At 42.7% G+C, this 25,684-nt stretch overlaps 1 protein-coding gene across 2 annotated transcripts; it reads right to left on the reverse strand.

Moving 5' to 3' along the window:
• Window positions 1-569: 569 nt before the first annotated feature.
• Window positions 570-25,684, reverse strand: mcrip1 (MAPK regulated corepressor interacting protein 1). Of its 2 annotated transcripts, none has more exons than XM_069929709.1 (4): window positions 25,577-25,683; window positions 9,771-9,895; window positions 4,496-4,594; window positions 570-2,050 (listed from the first exon to the last, which is right to left on the reverse strand). In XM_069929709.1, the coding sequence occupies exons 1-4, from the start codon at window positions 25,582-25,584 to the stop codon at window positions 1,986-1,988; spliced, it is 297 nt and encodes a 98-aa protein (XP_069785810.1). In that variant the 5' UTR covers window positions 25,585-25,683; the 3' UTR covers window positions 570-1,985. The 2 variants fall into 2 exon arrangements, with proteins under 2 accessions (XP_069785810.1, XP_069785811.1); XM_069929710.1 differs by lacking the exon at window positions 570-2,050 and adding an exon at window positions 3,416-3,515 and having other exon boundaries at window positions 25,577-25,684.

The raw sequence follows: 25,684 nt of genomic DNA on the forward strand, positions 1-25,684 counted from the left end.
TGGGATGAAACTTCTCCTGCAGGATTGCATCTCAGGCAAGTGCAGACGTTGGAATTTGAAGCAAAATCTAAACTGCTGGAGGAACTTAGGTAAGTCAGCATCTGTGGAGGGTCATGAACAGTCGCTGTTTCAGGCGACATCTCTGTTCACCAGTGTGCATTTAGGATACAACATAATCACATAACATTATGCAGAAAATCCCACGCACGGGTGCAGTGGACATTCTCTTGTAGTGTAGACAGCAGCCTTAAAAGGTTATATTAAAAGTTTTGTGGCATTGTCTGGACTTTCATATAAATTACAACCTTGGGGCAGCTGTGTAATAGCGCAATGCTGTTACATCACCAGCAATTGGGAGCATGGTTCCAATCCTGCGCTATAAGGAGTTTGTACATTCTTCCTGTGGGGTTCCTACGGGTGCTCCAGTTTCCTCCCACATTTCAAAACGTACCGGGGGGGGGGGGGTTTGTAGGTTAATTGGGTGTAATTGGTTGGCACAAGCTCATGGGCCGAAATGGCCTGTTACCGTGCTGTATGTCTAAAAATAATATCCACACAGATAGGACTCATAAATGAAGTCAAGATTTATTTACAATACCTCCCTCACTTATACATCAGGAAGATTGCTAAATTATACAATTCTTCTAATAAACACCATCCTTCAAGCTTGAGAAGGATGTGTCCATATTACAGTGGAATACAGACAAGAGTAGCTTTTCAATATGTCATTCTTCACTTAGACAGGTTGCCAACATTAAAAACAATTTACAGCCCGCACTTTTTAAGTGACCAGGATGCAGTTGAAGGGGTTACAAAAATTTATTTTGGAAGCTTCTGATGAAATACTTGCACTGCAGGAAAGTCACCCACAAACTGTTTAGAAACAGGATGACACTGAGGAGTTGCCTGGGTTTCTATGCAGTTAAGTGCTCACTTTCCATCAGAATATTTACAGGTTCGTGCCCTGATGATACAGGCCATACAAACCCACCTGCTGGGTTCAGAGCAAGCTCTGGCATCTTATGGGCGATGACTAGAAAACACACAGCTCTGGCCCACAGGAGATGATTTCAGACCTCAGACATGCCCAGCCAACACCAACATGCTCACATTTCCACTCAGCTCTCCTGCCGACGTTGGTTATGTGTTGAGAAGTGTAGAAACACAAGACACTTTAAAAAAAACACAAGATTATCCTCTCCACAGCTCCACTCCGACCCGCTCAGCCTTTCGTCCTCCCCCCGCCACCATCAACCAAACTCCGCTGGGTTTTTTTAAAATTAAGACCAAACTGAAAGCAAGTTCGGGAATACAAACCTAAGATGACTTAAATTTGTGCCCTTTGCAAGTCTATCACACAGCTCACATCATTCTGTCATGGCAGTTGAGTTGGCTTTTAATTTCATTAGTACTGGCTCTGTGAAAAACCAGACAACATGTGCCAAGTCTGTTGCCAACTTTGAACTGTGCAGATGGAATTTTAAAAAAACAAATCTTAGTCATTAAGGTTTCTGGAACATCCAATAGAACAACTTTTTCCCTCCCTTCCCCAACCCCATAACCTCCATCCAGGAATATTTAGGAGAGCCAGGATGGCAGCTGAGACCCAAGTATATTTCAGAAAACATACAATCTGAGCCCAATTGTATAAATTTGTGACGTGCCTCCCAAGGGCATTAGACTGATCCTAATGACAGTGGTGAACCACGACCTTAATTTGTCAAATGGAGCGTTCTTGACAGAAATGAAGGGGAGAGAGATCTACAACGTCGGTTAAAATTAGCACCATCGACAAACTTTTTTTTGACAGGCTGAATGCGTGCATCTTTGCGTCAGTTGGGTGGAACTGACAGGCATCCATTCTTGTGGAAGAAAGTGGGCAGTTCCGGATTCCTCTCCAAGTCAAAGATGAAAGAAAACAAACTTCAAAACGGAAGCCCTTGTGGGATGTTGAAGGAAAGATCCAAGGTGGCGCACAACATTCCTTATGATTTCTTAGCATCTGACAAACTCCTCTTCTTCAAGTCACTCAGATCGATAGGTGTGAAATCTGAAAATCAAATAAATTGACTTAGGGGGCCTGGTAGATGTTTGGTGAATGGTACTTGTGCACAGGAAGGGGAGCAATAACGAGTATTCTGAGTGAAGACAACCACAGGCAAATGGATTGTGGAAAAAATTTGAAATAAAGTCTTTTGAGATTTCCAGCTGTTTCCCTTGCTTGGGTTACGCAGGTGGTAGCACATCACAAAGTTCTGATTTGAAGCCAGACAAGGAACAAATTCAGATCTATTCACAACAAAGCAAAAATGCAATCTTATCAGCTATGGGATCTACCTTAATTAATATCCTACAATAGCAGATCAAATAGTGAAAAATCTGCTATGATAGGGTTTTTTTTAATGCAGAGAAACAGCGATTACAATCAGAGTATCTGAAAGCACAAGGAGATACTGCAAGCGTCGCGCTCACAATAATAACTATGCAAGGTTTAGTTTTGCAAAGGAAATAAGATGGCTTGATTATAAAGACTGAGACTTTTAAACATTGCCAGCAGAAATATACAAATTCAAAGCTTCCCAACTATTCCAATATGGTTACATTTTGTTTTAGTAAAAGTTAAGATTGGGCAAGGGGATGTATCTTGATTGTTTTGAAACAGTTCAGAAAGCCTGAAAAAATAACCTTTGTACTTCCACAATGTTTTATTTTATTCAAAACATGTACGACACTTGCAAAAACACTCATGGAAAATGCAAGATTAGTGGCAATCTTCCAGGCATATCTTTTGTTCCCCCCTCACACAGACCCTGAATGGGCTGCAATAAGTTTCCCACATTTCTTTCCTGAATTTTAGAAGCATCAGATTACCCAAAAAAACTGAGAAATTCCCAATTAAACAAATTAGCAAAATGCATGCAAAGATAACAGCAGAGGACTAAAGAGGTTGCAGCTAGAATCAATGCCCTTAACAGACTTGGCCAAACACAAGCTGCTTTCAGGTGGAATAGCTGGGAGAACGCGGCTCCAGATCTGGTTGTGGGTGTTTGCGAAGCGACATTCAGGTGACAGCACTGAAGGCGCTATTCTGGCACCTGAAAGGTCCGCAGCAGGGAAAGGCGCCGCGGAGCAAATGCCAGCTCCTGTCGACTGTGGCCGGTAGTCCCGCCCACTCTCAGGCGCCTAGGTGGAGCGCTCGGAAGCGGAGAATGCACCTACCTGAGGAGGGTTGGGTAAGTACTCCTCAGGTCAGGGTTCTCCGCTTTCAGGTGGCCACCCAACAGCTGCATTCGGGTATTTTAGGCGGATTTACGTTGGAGTATTCTGGCCATCTGAAAGCGGCTACAGAGACAAAGATTCTCCTGCCTTTTGAAGGAAGGTAGTTGTGGCCCAGTGCTGATGTGCACTCCACACTCCCAATCGGCTGTAGTTTATTTTTAACCAAGCTCGTCGCAAAGCAATGATATAATTTCAAGCTCATCACCATGCACGTATGTCATCTTAGAACCTTCCATCTGAAACACAGGCAAATAAAATACAAGGTAAACAAGAAGTCTCAGTCTAGTATAGACAACAAAAATGCTGAAGAAACACATAGTATCCAGAGAAAGTAAAAAGCAGTTGATATTTCAACCCTTAGCGCTTCTTCAGATGTGCCAAAAAGCAGATAGATGTCTGAATAAAAAGGTGGGGGGGGGGGGGGGGAGGAACACAGAACAGACAAGAGGTAATAGGTGGATACAGGTGAAAGGGTAGGAGAAAGGGCAGAGGACTAAGAAAGGTAGGTCTGTGAAAGGAGAAAGGAGGGGAGTTGGAGAAAGGGGGAGAGGGATGAGGGAAGGTGACCAAGGATAGGGTGTTCATGAAAATTGGAGGTTGATATTGATGCCATCTAGAGTCCTCACTCTTTCCTTCATTCTTTCAGCTCCCCAACCCTTCCTTCTGTCAGAGGGCTCTTTCTTAGTTAACTGTCCTTTTCCCCTTCACCTCAGCTTTTTTCTCTTCTGTCCTCCCACCTGCATCCACCTATTACCTCTTAGCCTGTTTCTCCTGCCCTTCCGCCCACCAACCTTGTATTCAGAGACTGACTGATTTATGGAACTCCTGAAGAAGGGCTCAGGCCCGAAACATCAACTACCTTTTACTTCTTTAGATTCTGCTTGACCTGTCAAGTTTCTCCAGCACTTTTGTGTACTGCAAATAAATTTGGCCAGTAGGCAACAATTCTTTTTTCAGAAACCAAAATGCCACTAGCATATTTATGAGGGAAATTGATAGTAGAAGTCACTCCTTGTCTTAAAGAAATTCCCAGTAGAGTTAAGGCATTTTGAAGCTTGAATACTAATCTTTGCCACACTATATCCAAAATTTTCTCTTTGAAACATTTACCATCCAGAGAGCAAATACTTACTAAAAGTGACTGGCAATTAGAAAGGTAGTGGTTTATGTAGAAGACGTCGAACATTTGCCCTCTCACCAACCCTCCATTACTCACTGTTCAGATTTGGGTTTGGATTCTTCTCCACATACTGGACAGGTCCTCGTTCACCTCCTGTCATCTGACTTCTCAGCTCTCTCTCCACACTCTGCCAAGCTGTAAACAACAATGACATATCATGAGCAGAAAACTGCTGGGAGCATTCAATACATTACCAAAGAAATTTTTTTTTACCTGCAAGGCTTCTTGAATTGCCTCAACAAAACACAATCTGTTCCATTTATTTAAACTACAAGCAAATGGGCTAAATCCTCATCCTTCAGCTTGAGCATCCAGTATGTCAATGCAATCAAGAAATTTCGCCAGTGGCTATACTTTGTGAGGAGTTTGAATAGATTCAGTATGTCACCGAAGACTCCCAAAAGTTTCTATAGGGGTACTAGTGGAGAGCATCCTCTCTGGTTGCATCACTGTCTGGTATGGAGGTGCAAATCCACAATGTTGAAATAAAAAACTCCAGAGGATTGTTAACTCGGCCTACGACATTATGGGCATGAGATTTCACTTTATCCAAGACATCTGCAAGAGCAGCCCCTATCCTCAAGGACACCAACCACGCAGGCCATGCTTTCTTCACTCTGCTATCATTGGGAAAAAAAGGTCCAGGAGCCTGAAGATGAGCACTCAGCAGCACAAGGACAGCTTCTTCTCCTCCGCCATCAGATTCCTTTTTATTTTAATGTATAATATACCTTCCCTCTCTTTATTGCTTTTTAAAGTTTTCCCAATCTTCCAGTTTCTCACTGCTCTTGGCAACTTTGTAAGCACAAGCTTTTAATTTGATGCCTTCCCCACCTGTAGTGTCCTTGCTTTTAACTGGAATATACTTTTGTGAAAAATCTCTTTGAAATTCTTCCACTGTTCTTCATCCACCCTTCCATACAGCCTGCATTCCCAGTCTACCCTGTCCAACTCCTCTCATCCCCTTTCAGTTTCCCCTTGTTTAAAAAAAAACATACTGGTTTTAGACTGAACTATTGTACCCTCCATTTGTAGGAGAAATTCAAACACCCTGTGGTCACTCTTTCCAAGAGGATTCCTAACCACAAGATCACTAATTTTACCTGTCTCATTGCACAGGACCACATCCGAGATAGCACGTTCCCTTACAGGTTCAGTAACATGCCGTTCTATCACGTAGGCATCCTATGAAGTCCTCCTCAAGGTTGCCTCAACCAACCAGTCTATGTGCATGTTGTCTCCCACGATAACTGCTGTTCCATCCTTACATGCTTCCAATATTTCTCAGTTTATTGCCTGTCCCACTGTAATGTTATTATTGGGTAGCCTACAGATAACTCCCACCAGTGATTTATTTTGTTTCCCTTTACTTTTCCTAATCTCTACCCAGATGGATTCAACATTTTGCTCCTGGATCTTACATTATCTGTCACTATTGCCCTAATCTCATCCTCAACTGTTTCGTCTGGTTGGCTTGTACAATCAGATGATAATAAACTTGACTCTAATCTGGGCACCATCCAGGTATATATTTTCTGTACAGTTTCCAACATCTTCCTGTAATGGGGTGAGCAGAAATGCACACAATACTTCATGCAGCTTAATGAAAGTATAGCTGCAGTGTGACTTTGCCAGACACATTCTTTGCTACTTTCAGGTAGTGATAGAACAGGAATCACAAATACCCCTGCACATCAGTGCTGGTAAGTGCTGCCATAAACTTTCCCCTTACAGAGTGCAACACCTCACACTTGTCTGGATTAAATTCCACCTGCCAATTCTATGCCCATGGGTGGTGCAGTTGGCAAAGTGGATCGTGAGATACTATTACAACACCAGCGACCTGGATTCGAATCCAGTGCTGACTGTAAGGAGTTTGTATGTTCTCCCCGAGTCTACATGGGTTTTTCCCCAGGTGCTCTTGTTTCTTTCCCACCCTTCAAAACATATCGGGGTTGTAGCTTATTTGGGGGTGATTGGACGGCATGGGTTAAATGGCCAGAATCAACTTCTACCGTGCCGTAAGTAAAATATCTGCAACTGATCTATTCTCTGTTAGCCCTCTACATGGTCTACAATTCCACCATCTTTGTTTCATCTATATCCAACCAACTAAAAATTTCTTGTGGCTATTTCATTCTATGACTATTACATGAGGGTACCATTAAAAGTACCTTCTTGGCTTATTAAAATAAGATTAGCTCCAGACTTTATGCAGGGATGGATTAATTACTCTCTGAGGCCAGTTTCTAATAGGAAGTTTTCTACTTTAAATTCAGCTTTATGTCCATTTAACCACCAACACTTAAAACTATTTTTTCAGAAGTCACAACAACCAGTAGTTCATATTGAAATTAAACAGCCCGACTGCTGGATCAGGGTGTTATCAAGCAAGCTCTCAGTTCCATTTTACAAGGTTATAAATCACTAATGTTTGTTATTAACAGAAACAAATTAGCACATCTGTCAACATGAAGTGCATTAAATGTTCTTATACAAGGTACTCTCTAATTGACAAAGATGTATTATCCAAAATGAATCAAACTTAATAGCAACCCTCAAAATGCTGGAGGAACTCAGCGGATCAAAAGGACGGCACGGATGGGTTTGTGGAGCCATACAGCACCAGCAATCCAGCGCTGTCTGTAAAGAGCTTGTATGTTCGCCCCCATCTCTAGATGGGTTTCCACCAACATTCCAAAGACAGAGGGGGCTAGTAGATCAATTGGTCACATGGGAGTGATTGGGCAGTGCGGGCTCATGGGCCTTTTACAGTGCTATATCTCTAAATTAAATTAAACCCCTAAAGGTCTTAAGCAACCATGAACCATGTAACTTTAACAAGTTCTTTACAAGAGTATAAAGCTGCGATGATGCAGTCCAAACATAAAAGTCACTGAAAGTCCAGGTAGACCTCTTGAGACGCAACAGCTGAAAAACAGAACAATTATTCAAAATTTACACAAATGAGGGATACATTATACAGTCCACGTTATACAGATCTGTATATAGAACCCATTTTCAACACCAATGCACAGGCTGTCTTATTTGAGACTGCATGTGTTTCTCCAAATCTTTTGAATTTATCTACAAAGAGAAACAGGCAAAATGTTAAAGCAAAGGATGGAAGCTGTTGACTACTGTTATTTCCGGTGAAACCACAGGATATCTGGGTTCCATGTTACAAGAACATGAGACCTGAGCACTTAATGCCAAAATTATAATTTAATATTTTCACAAATTAATGTTTGTCGCTATTCCAAACTTTACCGTTAACCAAGAACAAAGTCAGCCCTATCCTTCGGGGAAACTTTGCATGAATCATCTTTAATGGAGCTCAAGTAAATGTTGGAAACTACTGTAGCTGAGAGATAGCTACGAATCAAAACAGAAGGCATGTTTTAAGCAGAAAATCTTTGGAAGTGAACTATTAACAGTACTTGAGTGAGCAAAGACAAAGGGAGGGCAAGCAATGGCTCCCATGAAGCCTCAGGCACACTCCCCCCCACCCCCCCAGCTTTCTGCTCCACACCACCTAACTGGATGCAGCCCTACGAGTATAAAACCTCATCAAAAACCACCCTCTCTCTCAAACCCAACCTTCTCTTTTGCTCAATAACCTAATGGTTATGATGGTAAAGTCAAATGCATCATTTGTTACACAAACCTCTATTAATTAAGGAATACCAACAGATTACTGCAGGGAATAAACTAACTGACCTCAACTAATATCAGGACATTTCATTGAATGATGCATCGACAACCACCGGCACTCTTTTTTAAAAAGATTTTTTTTCTTACAACACTACCGTACATACATGCGTAATAGTCGAATCTTGTGGACCAATTTTCAGGGTAAAATTTAGGGGTAAACTATTTCAGGCACACTACTTCTGACCACGGTAAGTGCCTGGGTCGATTGAGGTGTCAGGAGCTCCAATGGGCAGGTGGGACCAGGTGGTAAGTCCACATTCGGGGCTTCAGGAGCTCGGATGGGTGGGCAACCGAAGCCTAGGCAAGAGTCCACAGTCAAAGTGTCGGCTAAAATATGGGTGTCGGGGGGGGGGGGGGTAGTGACTTTTACACACGATGTATGGAAAATACCAGATTTAGGCCATGATTGTATTGTTGAATAACCAGCACAGAAACAGGCCTTTTGGTCCAACTTGAATACTTTGCTTTGTTACAAGCCCAAAGGACCCCAAAACCCAGCAGCAATAGATATTCAAGACAAATGGTTACTTAAACAAAAGTTGTTCATAATCATCTTTAAACATGAAAACAGGATCAAACTCTAACTTAACTAACCTAACAACCCTCTTCTAATTGTAAGTGCACGTGTATGTAATGTGTGTGTAAATTCAGAAAAGTTATTTGATTCACAGTCCAATCTCACTTTTCACTCCTCCAAGTTTACTGGATGCCTGCAATTCTTATACTGTGCACACAGAATTTAGCATTTATAAAGTTCACCAGGCTTCGGTGCTTGAAAGGTTAAAGGTTACCGCTCAGGAAGGTTCTTGTCAGTTTTCAGAGAGAGATTTGTTGTTCCTGGTCACAAACTAATCCCTTTGAATCAGCCACGTCAGTGTCTTGCCAAAGAAACTTGCCCCCTCAGGGTTTTCCAGGTGATAACATCTTTCTTTCAGGTCATCACAGAGTTCCTTTTTGTTTCTCTTATTTCAAGTGAAACATTAGGCAGCCAGTCCTTGCATGACCAGGCTGAACTAAGAACTCACAACCCATCTTCCAAATGGGGTTTTTCCACAAGCTTTCCAGCTTGTCCTGTTCCAGTCCCAGCTGCTGCTGACTGTAGCATTGCAGAACTGATCTCTCTCTCTCTCTCTCACACACACAGAGAAAAAGCCTGTTTGACTCTCTCTGCTTCCAAAACCATGTGACCCTTAGACCAGCAAGCTGCACTCCAGACAGCCTGTAGCTCTGAACTACTCCTCCGATCTCTTTCATCTGTTGCTTTTCAAAACAACAATTAGTGAAATCGCTTGGGCACTCTCCAAAGTTTTTGTAAAGGTCCCCAGGAGCCGTCCAGTCTGGCTTGAGCAGAGCTCCAGTATTTTAAATGAGATCTATTTTGAAGTGTTTGTATGTGACCTACACTAAAAAATCAGTCCCAATTTATCTCCCAAAAGCATATCTATATACAATACAAACACCACATAATCTGTCACAGCTTCTAAGGTACAGAACTAAAACAATATAGCAAAGTAAAATCCCATAAATGGTTGCATTTACTGAGAGGAAAGCAGCGCCCTGCCAGTTACGACCACCCTTCCCACCACACTCTACATACCTTCATGTATAAATCTGACATTTTCCTCATGTGCAGGTGTATAACTCTCCTGTGGTGCCGTGTTGGTCGGAGACCGCGGTCCATTGTTTCGTTTGCCATTATAAACAATCCTCGATGCGGGTGAGCTGAGACAGAGATTAGGATCATGTTTAGGCAAGAAATAAACAGTCTGATCTCAAGAACCCCTAATTTAATTTTTTTTTTTAAACCCTAAATTATGCTTTTTGCTTGTATTGAGAGTTAAATTTCCAACACTACGTTTATAGTCATGTATATCTGAAAATAAATGGCAGTTTATCTCGAGCTGGAAAGCTCCTGTGATAAGAATCACAAGGAATATTAAGGCATTTTACAAACTACAAAAATAGTTAAAGGACTACACTGTTGGTGTAGCGGTTATCACAATACCTTTACAGCACCAGCGATCGGGACCAGACCAGGGTTCAAATCCTGCGCTATCTGTAAGGAGTTTGTACGTTCTCCCCATGTCTGCATGAGATTTCTCAGGGGGCTCCGGTTTCCTCCCATTGTTCAAAACATATCGGGGGTGGGGGGGGGGGGTGTAGGTTAATGGGGTGTAAATTGGGCAGCATACCCTGTGGCCAAAATGACCTGTACTGTGCTGCATGTCTAAATTTAAAATTTACATTTAATGCAAAAGTACAAAGTCACACATTTTCCCGAGCAGCACAGCAATCTGTGAACACAAGGATGACCTGGCATTGCAAGGGAATATTTCCAAAATTTACAGAAAAGCTTTTTGTATACAAATGATTTTCAGAGGTAATAGTGTGGATGAAAATAACTTCACTGCTGGTCAGTGTTTCAGACTGACTAAACAATTAAGATAGCTAGAAATCCAATATTTCAATAAATAAATAAGAACTCAAACATTCAGGATAAAGTGCCCCATTTAAAATTTGAAGCAGAACTTTGGAACAATCCATATCACTGTAAAGCGATTGGATATATGCAACTAGATGGGCGGGAGGTACAGAATTGTAATTTGCAACACCAAACATTACTAATTTAATCATATGTTATAACACATTTGCCTGGTTTTTGATTTTTTTTCTTTTCATGTCTAATTTAGAAAAAGGCAGCACCACTGATTCTAAAAGTGACCTGCTATCAAAGTGTTCACATCAGATATGACCACTAAATGTTTTAAACTTTTAAATCACACACATGGGAGTAACCTGGTCCCCATCACCATAGCAACAGTGCATAAAGAAGCCTTTGAGACATTACAGCCATCTTCATTTACAATTCTCCATGTTCACCAATTTATTTACCGAAAACCCCTCAAATTATCTGCCAGATTCACACAGAAATAAGACTATGTCCGGTTAAAGGCACAATCGAGTAAAGGCCATAAATACAACATTAAGACAGTTGTTAGGATTTGTATATTCAAAGAACATGGTAAATGGCTATAAATTATAGCATATATGACTTCAAATAAAGAAAAAGCAGACTCATCAAGGCATCTGTTTTAACTTTAAAGTGTTAAAACTTTATTCCATTGGAAAAAATAACATATAATTAAAAAATAAAGTCACATTATTTGAACAAATTTGGGAACTGTACATGGAACACAACAGAGAGGGCCTACCGCGGACCTCCACCCCCTAAAATGATAAAATGAGAAGACAAAATGACCTGATCCAGTGTGTAAAAGTAGATGACACAATTTTCTTGTTTATTTTCATTGTGTGATGACATTGTTTAATGGGTTTATTGTATTGTATATGTTGAACGTTTAATGGGTTTGGAGGGGGTTGGGAGGGAAGGGAGGGGGAAAAAAGGAGAGAAAATGCCACTGTGTATATTCAAGAGGGAAATGTTTGTGTGTATTTTGATTGATATGGTTCATAGTGTGAAAAATATTTTTTTTTTTTTTAAAAAGTGTTAAAACATTCATTCAGCTCAAAATTTGAAATATTTTCTGATAAAGGGTTTGCAGGACCAAGATGTTGATGGTTCCTCTTTTTCTGACCTACTGAGGTTGATTTTACTGCTTATTTAAATTGTTCCCATTTTATTCCTGCCCAATGGAATTTACTTCCTCAAAGGATGAAGGAAGTACAGTAAAACCTCTGGCATCCATAATCCGGCACTTTAGGGGATTGACAGATTTCGGATGAGCACATTTTCCGGTTGCTTGAGATTGTCTGCATGTTGCAGCCCGCCAATTTTAAATTTCCAGTTTTTTTTAACCTATTTATATTTCACAATTCTGTTGGCTGCAGTTTGAGGTTGCCGGTTGTTTGAATTCCAGATAACAGGGATTTTACTGTAGATTCTTTGCACATTTTTTTAAGAAGAGGTAGATCGGTACTTGATGAGGCGTTGAAAGATTGTTGCAGATGGGAAAAAAGAGTGGAGATTGTCAAGTGGGCTAGTCCTGCTCCTAATTCATGTGCATATTTTTTATACTATCCGGAGACTTGCAGCTGGGCAGTGAAAAATGGGCTAACCATTAACCCATGCACTTGCCAACGCAGCAGATTTCTACTGCCCATCCACAATGCATCATATTCCTGTATGATTAGAGCAAGCATCATTTCCCTAGCCAATCAGAACAATGAATCGTTCATGTGCAAGCATTGGGTAAATCTAGCAAACTCAATTGCATACAAGTGCCATGTGTAATGAGAAAATAAATATGTTTTTAAAACTCCTGGAATAACTAGTTGAAAGCAGAAATAGTTAAATCTTGTGAAATCTATTGATTAGTATGCAGACCAAGATGTGAAAAGTTATCTCCAAAGCAGATGTAGGAACACTATTCAATACATTAAACTTGGAAGTTGAGATGCTATTTTCACACAGCTTTGAGAATTCAAGACAACTTCTTCCAATTTAACCTCATCTTTGGATTTTAATGTCAAAGGTGATTCCTCAAATATTTCATCAATATTACTTTTCCCTTTAGAAAGTCAGTAATGGATTGGCCCCAAGCCAATTAGCAGGGAATAACAAGGCAAATTTCCATTAATGATCTAAAGCAGAGGTTCACAACCTTTTTTCTTCCCACTCTCATATCAACAGCTCAGTAGTTAGAGCACTGATCTTGTAAACCAGGGGTCGCGAGTTCATTCCTCGCTGGGGCCTCATTTCTGTGATGCCATAGGTGGCTCTATAATTTGAAAGGGATCATTTCAAGTGGTATGCAAGTGGGGGGAAAAATGTTTAGAACCATTGACCAGATATGGAAGTGGTCATTAGATGGTAGAAATTAGCTCAGAGCAGGCAGGGGATAAAGATTTTAGAATATCAGAACACAAAACGGTACAAGAAAACATGAGGGGAAAAATGTTGCTACAAAATAACTGACAGTTGATGCATGGAAATAAAACAGGAAATAAAATGAACGTAATCATGCGTCACAGAAAAGCATTAAACCAATCAGTGCCAGCCAGGTTCAGAAAGAACTATTTCCTCTTACCCAAAGTCCCGCATTGTTTCACTTTCAAATATTTTATCTACTTTGTATATTATTGAATCTCCTGTCACCATTTTTTCAGATAGTGAATGAAAGATGATAATGGCTGATGCAGAAAAAAATGGCGGTGCTGCCAGAGCTGTGCAATGGAGGTACTGCCGCTAGTGTGGACCCAGGGAGAGTAGGGAGCAGAGACACAGTGCTCTTCCTCAGGTTTCTACTGCTCAGTCCAACTACCAATGGCTCAGTTCAGGCTTTAAAAGGCTGATTAAAGGAGCAGACGGTGTTTTATTTTAAATTCTTGCGACTGTAGGGTCTGGGCCCAAGATGACAGCAGCCTCAAGGGGTTGCAAACTCCGGGAAGCAGAGGACTAGCACAGGGCACCAGGAAACTGGTGAGGAGAAGCAGAGACACAACCCGATGGAATGGTGATCATGGCAGTGGACCAGTGAGGGGCTCGGTGGCTGAAGAACACATAGGAGGTGGGCCGTTGGCAACATGCAGGCTACTGCCAGCTTACTGTCAAAGGACTCAGCCCAGGCTGTGGACTGCTAGAGACTGGCTGAAGGGATAACAGGTTTCAGAACTAGGATGCAAGAAGGTGCAAAAGCAGGGAGGTGTTCAGAAGGGGCTTTGGATGCTAAAGGGTTCCTGGTCAGGTTTGGATCTAGAGCTCAGGTTGCCAATGGTTTGGAGGACAAGGGAGAGCTGGAGGTGAATCTACAGACACTCAGTGACTCTGAAGGGACTCTCTTTTGCATTTCTTTTTCTGACTCTAAGGGGTACTGGGCAATTTCTGTTGATGGCAAATCTTCATTTGCTTTACAGCAGACAATGCAATTTTGTGTAATACCGTATTACATTACAATTAGAAGAATCTTGAAATTTAAAAATTAAATATATTGCTTTGGCAATATATTCTTTCTAGTTACTGACCATCTGTGAAAGGACAATGTCTCCCTTCTTACATTAAAACCACAGTTTTCAACACTTTTTTTAATTGCCATTTTATCTTCTCTCTCCCAAGGAGAACCTTACAATCTCCACATTAGCAAGTTAATGATAATGAGTTTATTGTTTTGTAGATTGTACAATGTGTAGATGCACCAAAATTCTACCTTGTGCAGCCAAAAAGGCACTTCATAAAAACTATAATGTACATTAAATGTAAAAGTGGTGCGACAAAAGAGAAATTAAAGTTCAGTTACCATGGCAGAAAAAAAGTGCCCATTAATAGTGCTGACAGGTCTTTTGTGGTGGAGTTTTTTATGATTAATGTAGAAAGGGGAGGTTCAAGAGCCTGATAGGCATTGGATATAAACTGTTCTTGAACCCCATCAAGTCACCATTATGTTTTCACCCAGGCCTCACAACTGTCCTGAAGCTCGAGGAAATTCAGCATGACCTCAGTAATCTTTACCAATCTTGAGAGATACATCTAGAAAAGCATCCTGTCTAGATACCGCAGAATTGTTATGGGAATTGCTCTGCCCAGGATGGAAAGAAAATGCAGCGAGTTGTGAACACAGCTCAACCCAGCATTCAAACTAATCTCCCCTCCACTAACCCTATCTTCACCTTCTGCTGCATTGAGGAAGCAGGTAACAGGACACATCCCTCCCCGCTCACACTCTTTTTTGCCTACTCCCCTCAGGCAGAAGATGCATGAATTTGAAAACACGCATCTTCAGATTCAAGAACAGTTTCTTTCCTTCTGTTATCAGACTCTTGAATGGACCTCCCGTTAGCATTTGATACCCTGCACTTTATTTTACTCATGAACATGATACCCTGTACTTAGAACCATAAAACATTACCACACAGAAACAGGTTTTTCGGTCCTTCTAGTCTGTGCCAAACCATTTTTTTTAGTCTAGACCAAGTGACCTTCACCTAATCCATAGGCCTCCATACCTCTCCCTTCCATGTACCTGTCTAAATTCTTAAATGTTAAAATTGAGCCTGCATTCACCACTTCAGCTGGCAGCTCATTCCACATTCTCACCACTCTCTGGGTGAAGAGGTTTCCCCTCATGTTCCCCCTAAACTTTTCCCCTTTCACCCTTAACCTGTATCTTCTGATTTGCTTCTCACCTACTCTCAGTGGAAAAAGCCCATCTACATTTACTCTGTCTCTCCCCCTCACGATTTTAAATACCTCTATCAATTCTCCCCTCATTCTTCTACGCTTCAGGGAATAAAGTTCTAACCTGTTTAACCTTTCCCTGTAACTCAGTTCCTGAAGTCCAGGCAACATCCTAATAAATTTTCTTTTGACTCATGTGACGCTATACACTGCACTTTTGTTTTAGTATAACTTTTTTTTTAACTACCTGATGTACAATACCCATACTCTCAAAGGAATCTGAATATATTTGGCATGTCTTTGAATACTCTGCCAAACTTCAACATGTATTATGTAGGAAATATACTGATTGGTTGCATCACAGCCTGTTTTGCCCATCAACACAGAAGATCAGATTCAAATATATTGTCAGAGTACATACATGACATCACTTACAACCCTGAGATTCTTTTTTTCTGTGGGTGAGGCAGAATTACCACTAATTGATAGTACAAAAAATAAACTGTACACAGCGTAAACACGTAAACAAAGAATGGTAAATAGATAATGAATGTAAACAAACTGACTGTGCAATAGAGAGGAAAAAAAAACACCAATAAAGTGCACAAGTAAGAGTCCTTAAATTAGTCTCTGATTGAGTTTGTCATTGAGGAGTCTGATGGTGGAGGGGTAGCAGCTGTTCCTGAACCTGGCGGTGAATACTTGTGGCATCTATAACCTCCTGATGGCAGTAGCGAGAACAGAGTGTGTGCTGGGTGGTGTGGGTCTTTGATGATTGATGCTGCTTTATGATGAGTGTTCCCTGTAGATGTACTCAATAGTGGGGAGGGTTTTTCCTGTGAAGTCCTGGGCCGTGTCCACTACCTTTTGGAAGGCTTTACACTCAGGGGTATTAGTGTTCCCATACCAGACCACGCTGCAGCCGGTCAGCACACTTCCCACCACACCTCTGTAGAAATTTGCCAGGTTTCGGGAGGTCCATTCAAGAGTCTGATAACAGAAGGAAAGAAACTGTTCTTGAATCTGAAGATGCGTGTTTTCAAATTCATACATCTTCTGCCTGAGGGGAGTAGGCAAAAAAGAGTGTGAGCAGGGAGGGATGTGTCCTGTTACCTCCGCGAAAAGTAGAGGTGCTGACATGCTTCTTCAGAATGTTGTTTTGGGTCCAGGAAAGATCCTCCGAGAAAGTGACTCCCAAGAACTTAGGTTTATTCACCCTCTCCACCTCTGATCCAAAGATCACTGGATTGTGTACCTCTGGCTTTCCTTTCCTGAAGTTAACAATCAGCTTCTTAGTTTTGGTGACATTGAGTGCATGGTGGTTGTTGGTGCATCATTTGCCCAAGTTTTCAATCTCCATCCTATATGTTGACTCATCCCTTCCCATATACAACCCATTACCATGGTATTGTCGGCAAATTTGTAGATGGTGTTATTGTCATACCAAGCTACAGAGTCGTAGAAGTAAAGTGAGGTAGAGCGGGGGCTAAGAACAAAGCCCTGTGGTGTTCCAGTACTGATGGAAATTAAGGAGGAGAAGTTCTTACTAATCTTCAATGATTGTGGTGTGGAGGTGAGGAGATCCATGATCCAATTACACAGTGGGGTATTAACTCCCACATCTTGAAGTTTGTTCATCAGTTTTGAGGGGATGATGGTGTTAAATGCCAAACTGCATCTTTGTTCCAGGGCTCTGAGTCAGTGAGATGACACCCACTGTAGATCTGTTACTACAATAGGCGAACTGGATTGGATCCATGTCACCGCTCAGACGGGAGCTGATCTGCTTCATCACCAGCCTTTCAAAACACTTCAAAGTGGCAAACTTAGCGAGGATAATCACAGGCACAAACCTCCTGTCTGTTGAAGCCGCTGCCTCAAAAATACAGCCAACATCATAAAGGTCGCCCAACATGTTGGTCATACTTTCAGGCAGAGTATAGGAGCCTGAAGTCCAGCTCTGCCAGGTTCAAGACAGTTATGGTGACTACTCCAACCATAAACAACACCAGTATCATCAAAAGATCTGCCTGTACTAGTGAAACATCACTTTTTTTTTGCACTAACTGCAACTGTGAATATTTATCTATCCTTTTGGTTGATTATTTTTGGCTCCTTTTAATCATTTAATTTATACTTTTGTTGCTGGTGTATCTTCTATACTTGCATGGTGCAGCAAGAACTTTGGTGCATCATTACATTATACTTGTGTAGATGACAATAAATGTTATCATATGTCGAGGAGGATCTGTCTGGAAAATGCACACATGACAACAAAAAATTCATTTCAAGTGTGCTGCCCAGAAGTGGTCAAATCTCCCAGAAATTTACAAATAGTTGCAGGAATTAAGAGAGAGAGCAGCACAATGTGATGACCAATGTTGTGCAATTTCTCAGAGATACTCTTGCGATGATAGTGAACGGAGCAGAAAATAGCCAAGAATGTAAAAGATCATTAATTATGAAGTCATTGTGAAGTTGAAAACATTGGAAAGAGTGGCATTGGGGTGCTGTAGAGGAACAGCAGAGGATATCTAACATAATAATGTCTAAATTCAGAATCTAGAATTTAGATCTCAAGTTAAAGTAAGTCAACAATATCTGTCAATTTTCACTAATTAACCAGGAATATGCATATTTCTTCCTTTTTGTTGAAATCTTTATTTAAAGACTTTAATCAAAATACAGTTAAACATAACAAAGAAAGCGAAGAACAAATTTTTATATATAAAAAACCCCCACCCACCCTCCCACCCTTCAGCCAGCTCCCTGAAGGGGAGCCAAATATAAAAACAATAGTTAATATAAAGAATATTTCAAAGTATTTCCAAATTCATATACTCCAAATAAGGAGACCACATTTTAACAAAAAACGAATAATTATCATGTAAATTACATGTAATTTTTTCCATAATAATACGTTCTCAATTCATTATGCCAGTGTGTTACGTTAAATCTCCACATTATCTTTCCAAGTACTGGCTCCACATTTTCGTGCTACAGACAACACTAGATGTACAAATGCAATTTGAAATTTATCCAACCCTAGTCCTTTCAAAGAAACCATATGTCCCAAAAAAAAATTGATGGGTCTAATGGCAATTTAATGTTAAATAATTTTTCCAAAACCAATCTAATTCCTTCCCAAAACAGTTGTACTTTAACACAAGACCAGACAGCATGTAAAAAAGTTCCAATGCATAATCCACATCTAAAACAAGAATCCGAACTACTAAACCCATATTTTTTTTAATTTCTCTGGTCAAATATAACTGATGCACAAAATTATAATTAACCATTCCATAATCGTACATTTGTCACTTCAGTTACACATAGCCTCCCAATTATCTTCAGGAAAAATATGTTAAATCACTCTCCCATTTAAGTCTAGATTTCTCCCAATCCAGTTTATCCATCGCATCTTGTACAACTGGTACATACCCGAAATATAACCTTTCTTAGGTACAGAAGAACTCAAAGACTCAAATTTCGTCAACAAGGGTAAATTCATCTCTTTACCATAATTATCTTTTATCAAAGCTCTAAGTTGACAATACACAAATAAAGAGTTTATAGATATATCAAATGTCTCCCTCAGTCGGTTAAATAAACTATCCTTCTTCAAAACAGTCCTGAACTATCTTAATACCCTAAGAATTCCATCTCTTTAAATGATTATTAAACATTAAAAAAGGAATAAGCTGATTATGATATAACGGGGTTTGAATTGATAATTTATCCTTTGATCCTAAAACCATATTTTGATAAACCTATATCCTTAACAAATGCTTTAGTACCAGCATATTACATTCCCGCAATAAATTCCCATTCCACTTAAATATAAACTGGTGTATCTCAACTTCAGATATACAAGCCATTTCCACCTTTGCCCAACTTGGAGGTTGGTCCATATCCATCAATCTACTAACAAATTTCAACTGAGCTGCTTCATAATAATTTTGAAAATGAGGTAACTGCAATCCACCTAATGCATATTTCCATGAAAGTTTATGCAAAGCTACTCATGCAAATTTTCCTTTCCATAAAAACTCCCGCACTACTCTATTCAGATTCTGAAAAAAACCCTTTGAAAGTAAACATGGTATCGACTGAAACAAATATTGAATTCGAGGAAAAATATTCATTTTAATGCAATTTACTCGACTAATTAATGTTAACAGCAGATCTTTCCATTTAGTCAAATCCATTTTAATCCTTTTTAATAAAGGAACATAATTTAATTTATATAAAGATTGATAATCTGCATTTACTACCACCCCTAAATATTTAATTCTATCTGACCACTTTAATTTTATAATACTTTTATATTCTGAATAATCTCCATCCCCAACTGGCAGTATTACACTTTATATCCAGACAACTCCCCAAATTTTAACAAACAATCTTGTAAGTATTTCAAAGATTGTTTTGGTTCTGTCAAATATACCAACACATCATCTGCAAACAAATTAATCTTATATTCATCATCCACAATTTTCATTCCTTTAATCTTATCGTTCTGTCGTATTGTCTGAGCTAACGGTTCGATAGTCAAAGCAAATAGGCTGGTGACAATGGACAACCTTGTCGAGTCAATCGCATCAATTTAAATGGTAAAGAAATTTGGCCATTTGTCACCACCCTAGCAATTGGATTTGAATATAAACCCTTAACCCAACCAATAAAATAAGGGTCAAAATTAAACTTCTCTAACACCTTAAATAAAAAATTCCACTCAACCCTATCAAAGGCTTTTTCCACATCCAGCGCAACCACCATTGGGTGGTTGGGTTGCTGTCTAAATGCATTGACCAATGTTATCAAACTGAGGATATTATCAGACGCATTTCTATTTTTAATAAAGCCTGTTTGATCTGTATGTATAAACTGAGGTAAATATTTGGCAAGTCTATTCACTAACACCTTCACTATAATTTTATAATCTACATTTAATAAGGAAATAGGCCTATACGAAGACACTTTCTTAATGCTCTGTGTGCCCGATCTAACTCCAGACCATCTAGAAATAATTCCTTGCCTCAGGAATCCATTTCTTAAAAAACTTTACCAGATCAGAACCTTCTATATCTTCTGGAAGACCTATTATTTTTACATTATTTCTTCGACTTTGATTTTCTAATGAATCAATCTTCTTCAATAATTCCTTCTTCTGAATCCCCAATCCACGAATGAATCCTCCACTTTTTCAATTTTTTTTTCTATTACTCCCTACAGAGAAAGACTTTTCATTCATCTAGACATGATTCATTTTCTAGAATAGTCTTTTTCTTGGTTTTGGCGCATTTACAGGGTAGAACACTACAAGTTGAATATAAAAGTCGCTAATTCATTGCCAGATTTACGAGGAAATGGACGATTGCCACGAATGTCACCTAAGAGGGGGGTAAATGGCAATGGAATTGGGAAGAATGGAAAACATGGAAAAAATGTTGAATTGACACAAAGTCTTCTTGATATTGAGGACCCGGAACAATCACTGGGATTGGAATCAGTGGGTTGACTGTTTTTGTCTACATACATTGTGAAAGTCTGACATGGGGGGGGGGGGGGGGGGAGGGTGGATGACACTGAGACCCTTAGTTACCTGCCACTAGTGGGTTTTACCACACCCACAATTTTAGGGGGCTACTACTTTTTAGTAGTTTGTTTTGGGATTTTATTTTTATTTTCCTCTTTTTTGGAATTTTTATATAGGGGGGGATTAGAATATTAAGGGAGTTAGAAGGGGAGCATTATTTTACAGTAGTGGAATATATTATTAGATTAATAAATGTCTAATTTGAATTTTGCAACTTTTAATGTCCAGGGTTTGAATAACCCAATTAAGCGCAAACGAGTTTTGGGTTCTATAAGAAAAATGAAAGTTGATACTGCTTTCTTGCAAGAAACGCACTTGACCGAAAAAAAACTTTTGAAATTGAAGAGAGAGTGGCTTGGTCATGTGTTCTCTTCTTCTTTAATTCTAAGGCAAGGGGTGTTGTGATTTTAATTCATAAGAAATTACCATTTGAATTGGAATCGTTTGAAGAAAATGCTGGGAGGGTCTTGATGGTTAACTGTAAATTTTTTGCTGAATCATGGACTTTGTTAAATATTTATGCACCTAATGTAGATGATAAACATTTCATGTCGGGCGGAGGCTTTTTTATTGTTAAATCAGGCCAATAATAATATTCTGTTTGGGGGAGATTTTAACTGTGTTTTGGATCCTTTATTGGATAGATCTCCGAAAAGTATGAGGAAATCAAAGGTGGCATTCAAATAGGAGCCTTGATGAAAGATCTGAATTTGGTTGATGTTTGGAGGAGAGTAAACCCTACACCTCTTTTTCTTCCTGTAAAATTGTTATTATTGTCAGGTTACTTTCCTTTAGTTGCAATGGAAAAAAAATTAAGTCTGTATGCAAATTTCAAAATTATTGTCAGACATTACATGACATTACATACAACCATGAGGTTCTTTTCTACTTCTAGGGGAAATAAATACACCACTTCCACATACTACCAGGTACTCAACCATTAGCGCTTGTAAAACATATGTTCACATTATACAATCAACACATATGAACAGTCCCACTGGATGCTACCATGGTTCAGCTAGACAAAGAATTAATATTTCACACATCCACAAATTCTCACATCACAACTGCATGGACTGAAGGGCTCAAGGCAGGGGTGCTTTTCTTCTCCCACTCACTTATGGATGGCAGGGCTTCTCTGTGGCTAGTAAGGAATTTTTTAAGGTGTTATGTAAGTGGGTGGGGAAAAAGTTGAGAACCACTGGCTTAAGCTCCAAGCAGAGATTAGATGGACTGGTACTTTTTTCTCAGGAACAAAGGAGGTTGAGCTATGACCCTGTTGTTTTTTTTGAAATCACAATGGCATAGATAAGATATTTTTTCCCCAGGGTAGGAGAATCCAAAACTAGAGGGAGCTGGTTTAAAATGCGCAGGGAAAGATTTAAAGAAAGTCTAAGTTTTCCACACACAGAGGGCATATGGAACGAGCTGACAAATGGTTGAGGCAGGTACAAATTATAAAGTGTGTGAAACATAAAAGCCTGCCGAGACTATAATTGTAGTAAAAACATACTGAAATGTTGGAAGATCTCAGCCAATCTTTTCAGCGTCCCAAAAAGAATGGATAAATTGCCGACGTTTCAGGCCTGAGTCCTTTGATGTAAAAGGAATTGGGACAAGTATATGGATAGGAACGGTTTAATGGGATATAGGCCAAAGGGTATAAATTTAGATAGGCATCATGGATGTGTTCAGCCAAAGGACCTGTTTCTGTGCTGGACAACTCATGAGAAACAACTCCATTGATTTAAAAATCAAATTCCAATAACAAAATACCTTACAAAGAGTATTACCCACCATCAAGATTTGTCTAATAGAGGAGAAGCCACTCAAAACCAAAAAGAGCTCTCAGCAGCTACCACAACTAATATCCAATACCATAGTAGTGAGTGATACATTCTTCTAAGTAAATTCATTGCTATTCTTAAAATATCAAATCTCACAATTCCTCCAGATCTAACAATCAAGCTTCATTCCAGTTCCCTGCTCTCACCCCACATCCAATAATTTTTCCATGAAAATATCATCTTAGGAAATGTTTACTCTGGCTTCAAGTAAAGAATGCAGCAAGGCATACGGATTTCTCATCACCAAATACATAAATACAATTTTTGAAGCCATCCCATTTAAATTACAGGCAGATGGAAAACAGTTATAGGTGCTCAGTCATGAACAATTTCACGTACAAGTAAAAAAATTGAAATGCAAAATTGCATATCAACACAAAGAAATGAAAGGGTGGATATTATCTACAAAGTTGATGTCCATATGGGGGTGGAGGTACATGGTGTGGGAGAAGTATATGAGCAGGATAGTGGTAGGGATGAAATGAGACACACATGAGAACAGGGAAGAGAGCATTGGAAGGTGATTGGGGTATCATGCAAGAGGGGGGGCAACTGATTAGGGGGTAGAAAGCAGATGGGAGTTGCGCAACGTCGGGGGAGTAGGGGGAAGAAGGTGGTTGGGGATGACAGTGCTGGGAGGTGATTGAGGTTAGGCAGTCATGGGAGAATATAGGGCTACCGCGGAGGGGGGGGGAAGCGGAGGGGGGGGGGGGAGGCGGGGGGGGGGGGGAGGCGGAGGGGGGGGAGGCGGAGGGGGGGAGGCGGAGGGGGGGGGAGGCGGAGGGGGGGGAGGCGGAGGGGGAGCGGAGGGGGGGGGGAGGCGGAGGGGGGGGGAGGCGGAGGGGGGGAGGCGGAGGGGGGGGAGGCGGAGGGGGGGGAGGCGGAGGGGGGGGAGGCGGAGGGGGGGGAGGGGTAGGAGGGAGGGAGGAGGGGTAGGAGGGAGGGAGGAGGGGTAGGAGGGAGGGAGGAGGGGTAGGAGGGAGGGAGGAGGGGTAGGAGGGAGGGAGGAGGGGTAGGAGGGAGGGAGGAGGGGTAGGAGGGAGGGAGGAGGGGTAGGAGGGAGGGAGGAGGGGTAGGAGGGAGGGAGGAGGGGTAGGAGGGAGGGAGGAGGGGTAGGAGGGAGGGAGGAGGGGTAGGAGGGAGGGAGGAGGGGTAGGAGGGAGGGAGGAGGGGTAGGAGGGAGGGAGGAGGGGTAGGAGGGAGGGAGGAGGGGTAGGAGGGAGGGAGGAGGGGTAGGAGGGAGGGAGGAGGGGTAGGAGGGAGGGAGGAGGGGTAGGAGGGAGGGAGGAGGGGTAGGAGGGAGGGGGGAGGGGTAGGAGGGAGGGGGGAGGGGTAGGAGGGAGGGGGGAGGGGTAGGAGGGAGGGGGGAGGGGTAGGAGGGAGGGGGGAGGGGTAGGAGGGAGGGGGGAGGGGTAGGAGGGAGGGGGGAGGGGTAGGAGGGAGGGGGGAGGGGTAGGAGGGAGGGGGGAGGGGTAGGAGGGAGGGGGGAGGGGTAGGAGGGAGGGGGGAGGGGTAGGAGGGAGGGGGGAGGGGTAGGAGGGAGGGGGGAGGGGTAGGAGGGAGGGAGGAGGGGTAGGAGGGAGGGAGGAGGGGTAGGAGGGAGGGAGGAGGGGTAGGAGGGAGGGAGGAGGGGTAGGAGGGAGGGAGGAGGGGTAGGAGGGAGGGAGGAGGGGTAGGAGGGAGGGAGGAGGTGTAGGAGGGAGGGAGGAGGGGTAGGAGGGAGGGAGGAGGGGTAGGAGGGAGGGAGGAGGGGTAGGAGGGAGGGAGGGGGTAGGAGGGAGGGAGGGGGTAGGAGGGAGGGAGGGGGAGGAGGGAGGGAGGGGGAGGAGGGAGGGAGGGGGAGGAGGGAGGGAGGGGGAGGAGGGTGGGAGAGGAGGAGGGTGGGAGAGGAGGAGGGTGGGAGAGGAGGAGGGTGGGAGAGGAGGAGGGTGGGAGAGGAGGAGGGTGGGAGAGGAGGAGGGTGGGAGAGGAGGAGGGTGGGAGAGGAGGAGGGTGGGAGAGGAGGAGGGTGGGAGAGGAGGAGGGTGGGAGAGGAGGAGGGTGGGAGAGGAGGAGGGTGGGAGAGGAGGAGGGTGGGAGAGGAGGAGGGTGGGAGAGGAGGAGGGTGGGAGAGGAGGAGGGTGGGAGAGGAGGAGGGTGGGAGAGGAGGAGGGTGGGAGAGGAGGAGGGTGGGAGAGGAGGAGGGTGGGAGAGGAGGAGGGTGGGAGAGGAGGAGGGTGGGAGAGGAGGAGGGTGGGAGAGGAGGAGGGTGGGAGAGGAGGAGGGTGGGAGAGGAGGAGGGTGGGAGAGGAGGAGGGTGGGAGAGGAGGAGGGTGGGAGAGGAGGAGGGTGGGAGAGGAGGAGGGTGGGAGAGGAGGAGGGTGGGAGAGGAGGAGGGTGGGAGAGGAGGAGGGTGGGAGAGGAGGAGGGAGTTGGAGAGAGGGAGGGAGTGGAGAGTAGGGAGGGAGTGGAGAGAGGGAGGGAGTGGAGGGATGGAGGGAGGGATGGTGGAGGAGGGGGAGAGAGAGAGAGAGGCAGGAGGGAGAGGAGGAAGGGGGGGAGGAAGTGAGGGAGGGAAGAGTCCGGCGGATAGTGATGGAGGAAGAACCGTCCGGGAACAAAGCAGGCCTTAGGGGGGACCGGTCGTTAACGGCGGGCGGGCGGGCGGGAGGCCGAGTGCGGCGCAGAAGGGGCCAGTCCCTGATCCCGCTCGGGCACCGCCTGGGGAGGCAGCTGCGGTTGGGTGGGGTTTTTACCGTCCGTCCCCCGACCCTGGCCCCTTACCCGGACGGGGTGCTCGGGCCGGCTGCTACGCCTCAGGCCCGGGCCGCCCACCAGGGACCCACCTGGTCATCGCCGCCGCTCCTCTCCCCGGATGCGCGCTCCCGGAGACGGTGCGGCGGCGGGTCGCGGTCACGCGTGAGTACCGCCCCACGCCATGACGTCACCGCCGC

This window comes from Narcine bancroftii, chromosome 3 (genome assembly GCF_036971445.1).
Source record: "Narcine bancroftii isolate sNarBan1 chromosome 3, sNarBan1.hap1, whole genome shotgun sequence".
Classification (NCBI taxonomy): domain Eukaryota; kingdom Metazoa; phylum Chordata; class Chondrichthyes; order Torpediniformes; family Narcinidae; genus Narcine; species Narcine bancroftii.

Excerpts from the sequence above, each read along its gene's own strand:
- mcrip1 (XM_069929709.1), bottom strand. Across the intron at positions 4,595-9,770 it reads TGTCAGATTTATACATGAAG|CTTGGCAGAGTGTGGAGAGA; the intron begins GTATGTAGAGTG and ends TGTTGTTTACAG. Across the intron at positions 2,051-4,495 it reads TCCAAACCCAAATCTGAACA|ATTTCACACCTATCGATCTG; the intron begins GTGAGTAATGGA and ends TTTGATTTTCAG.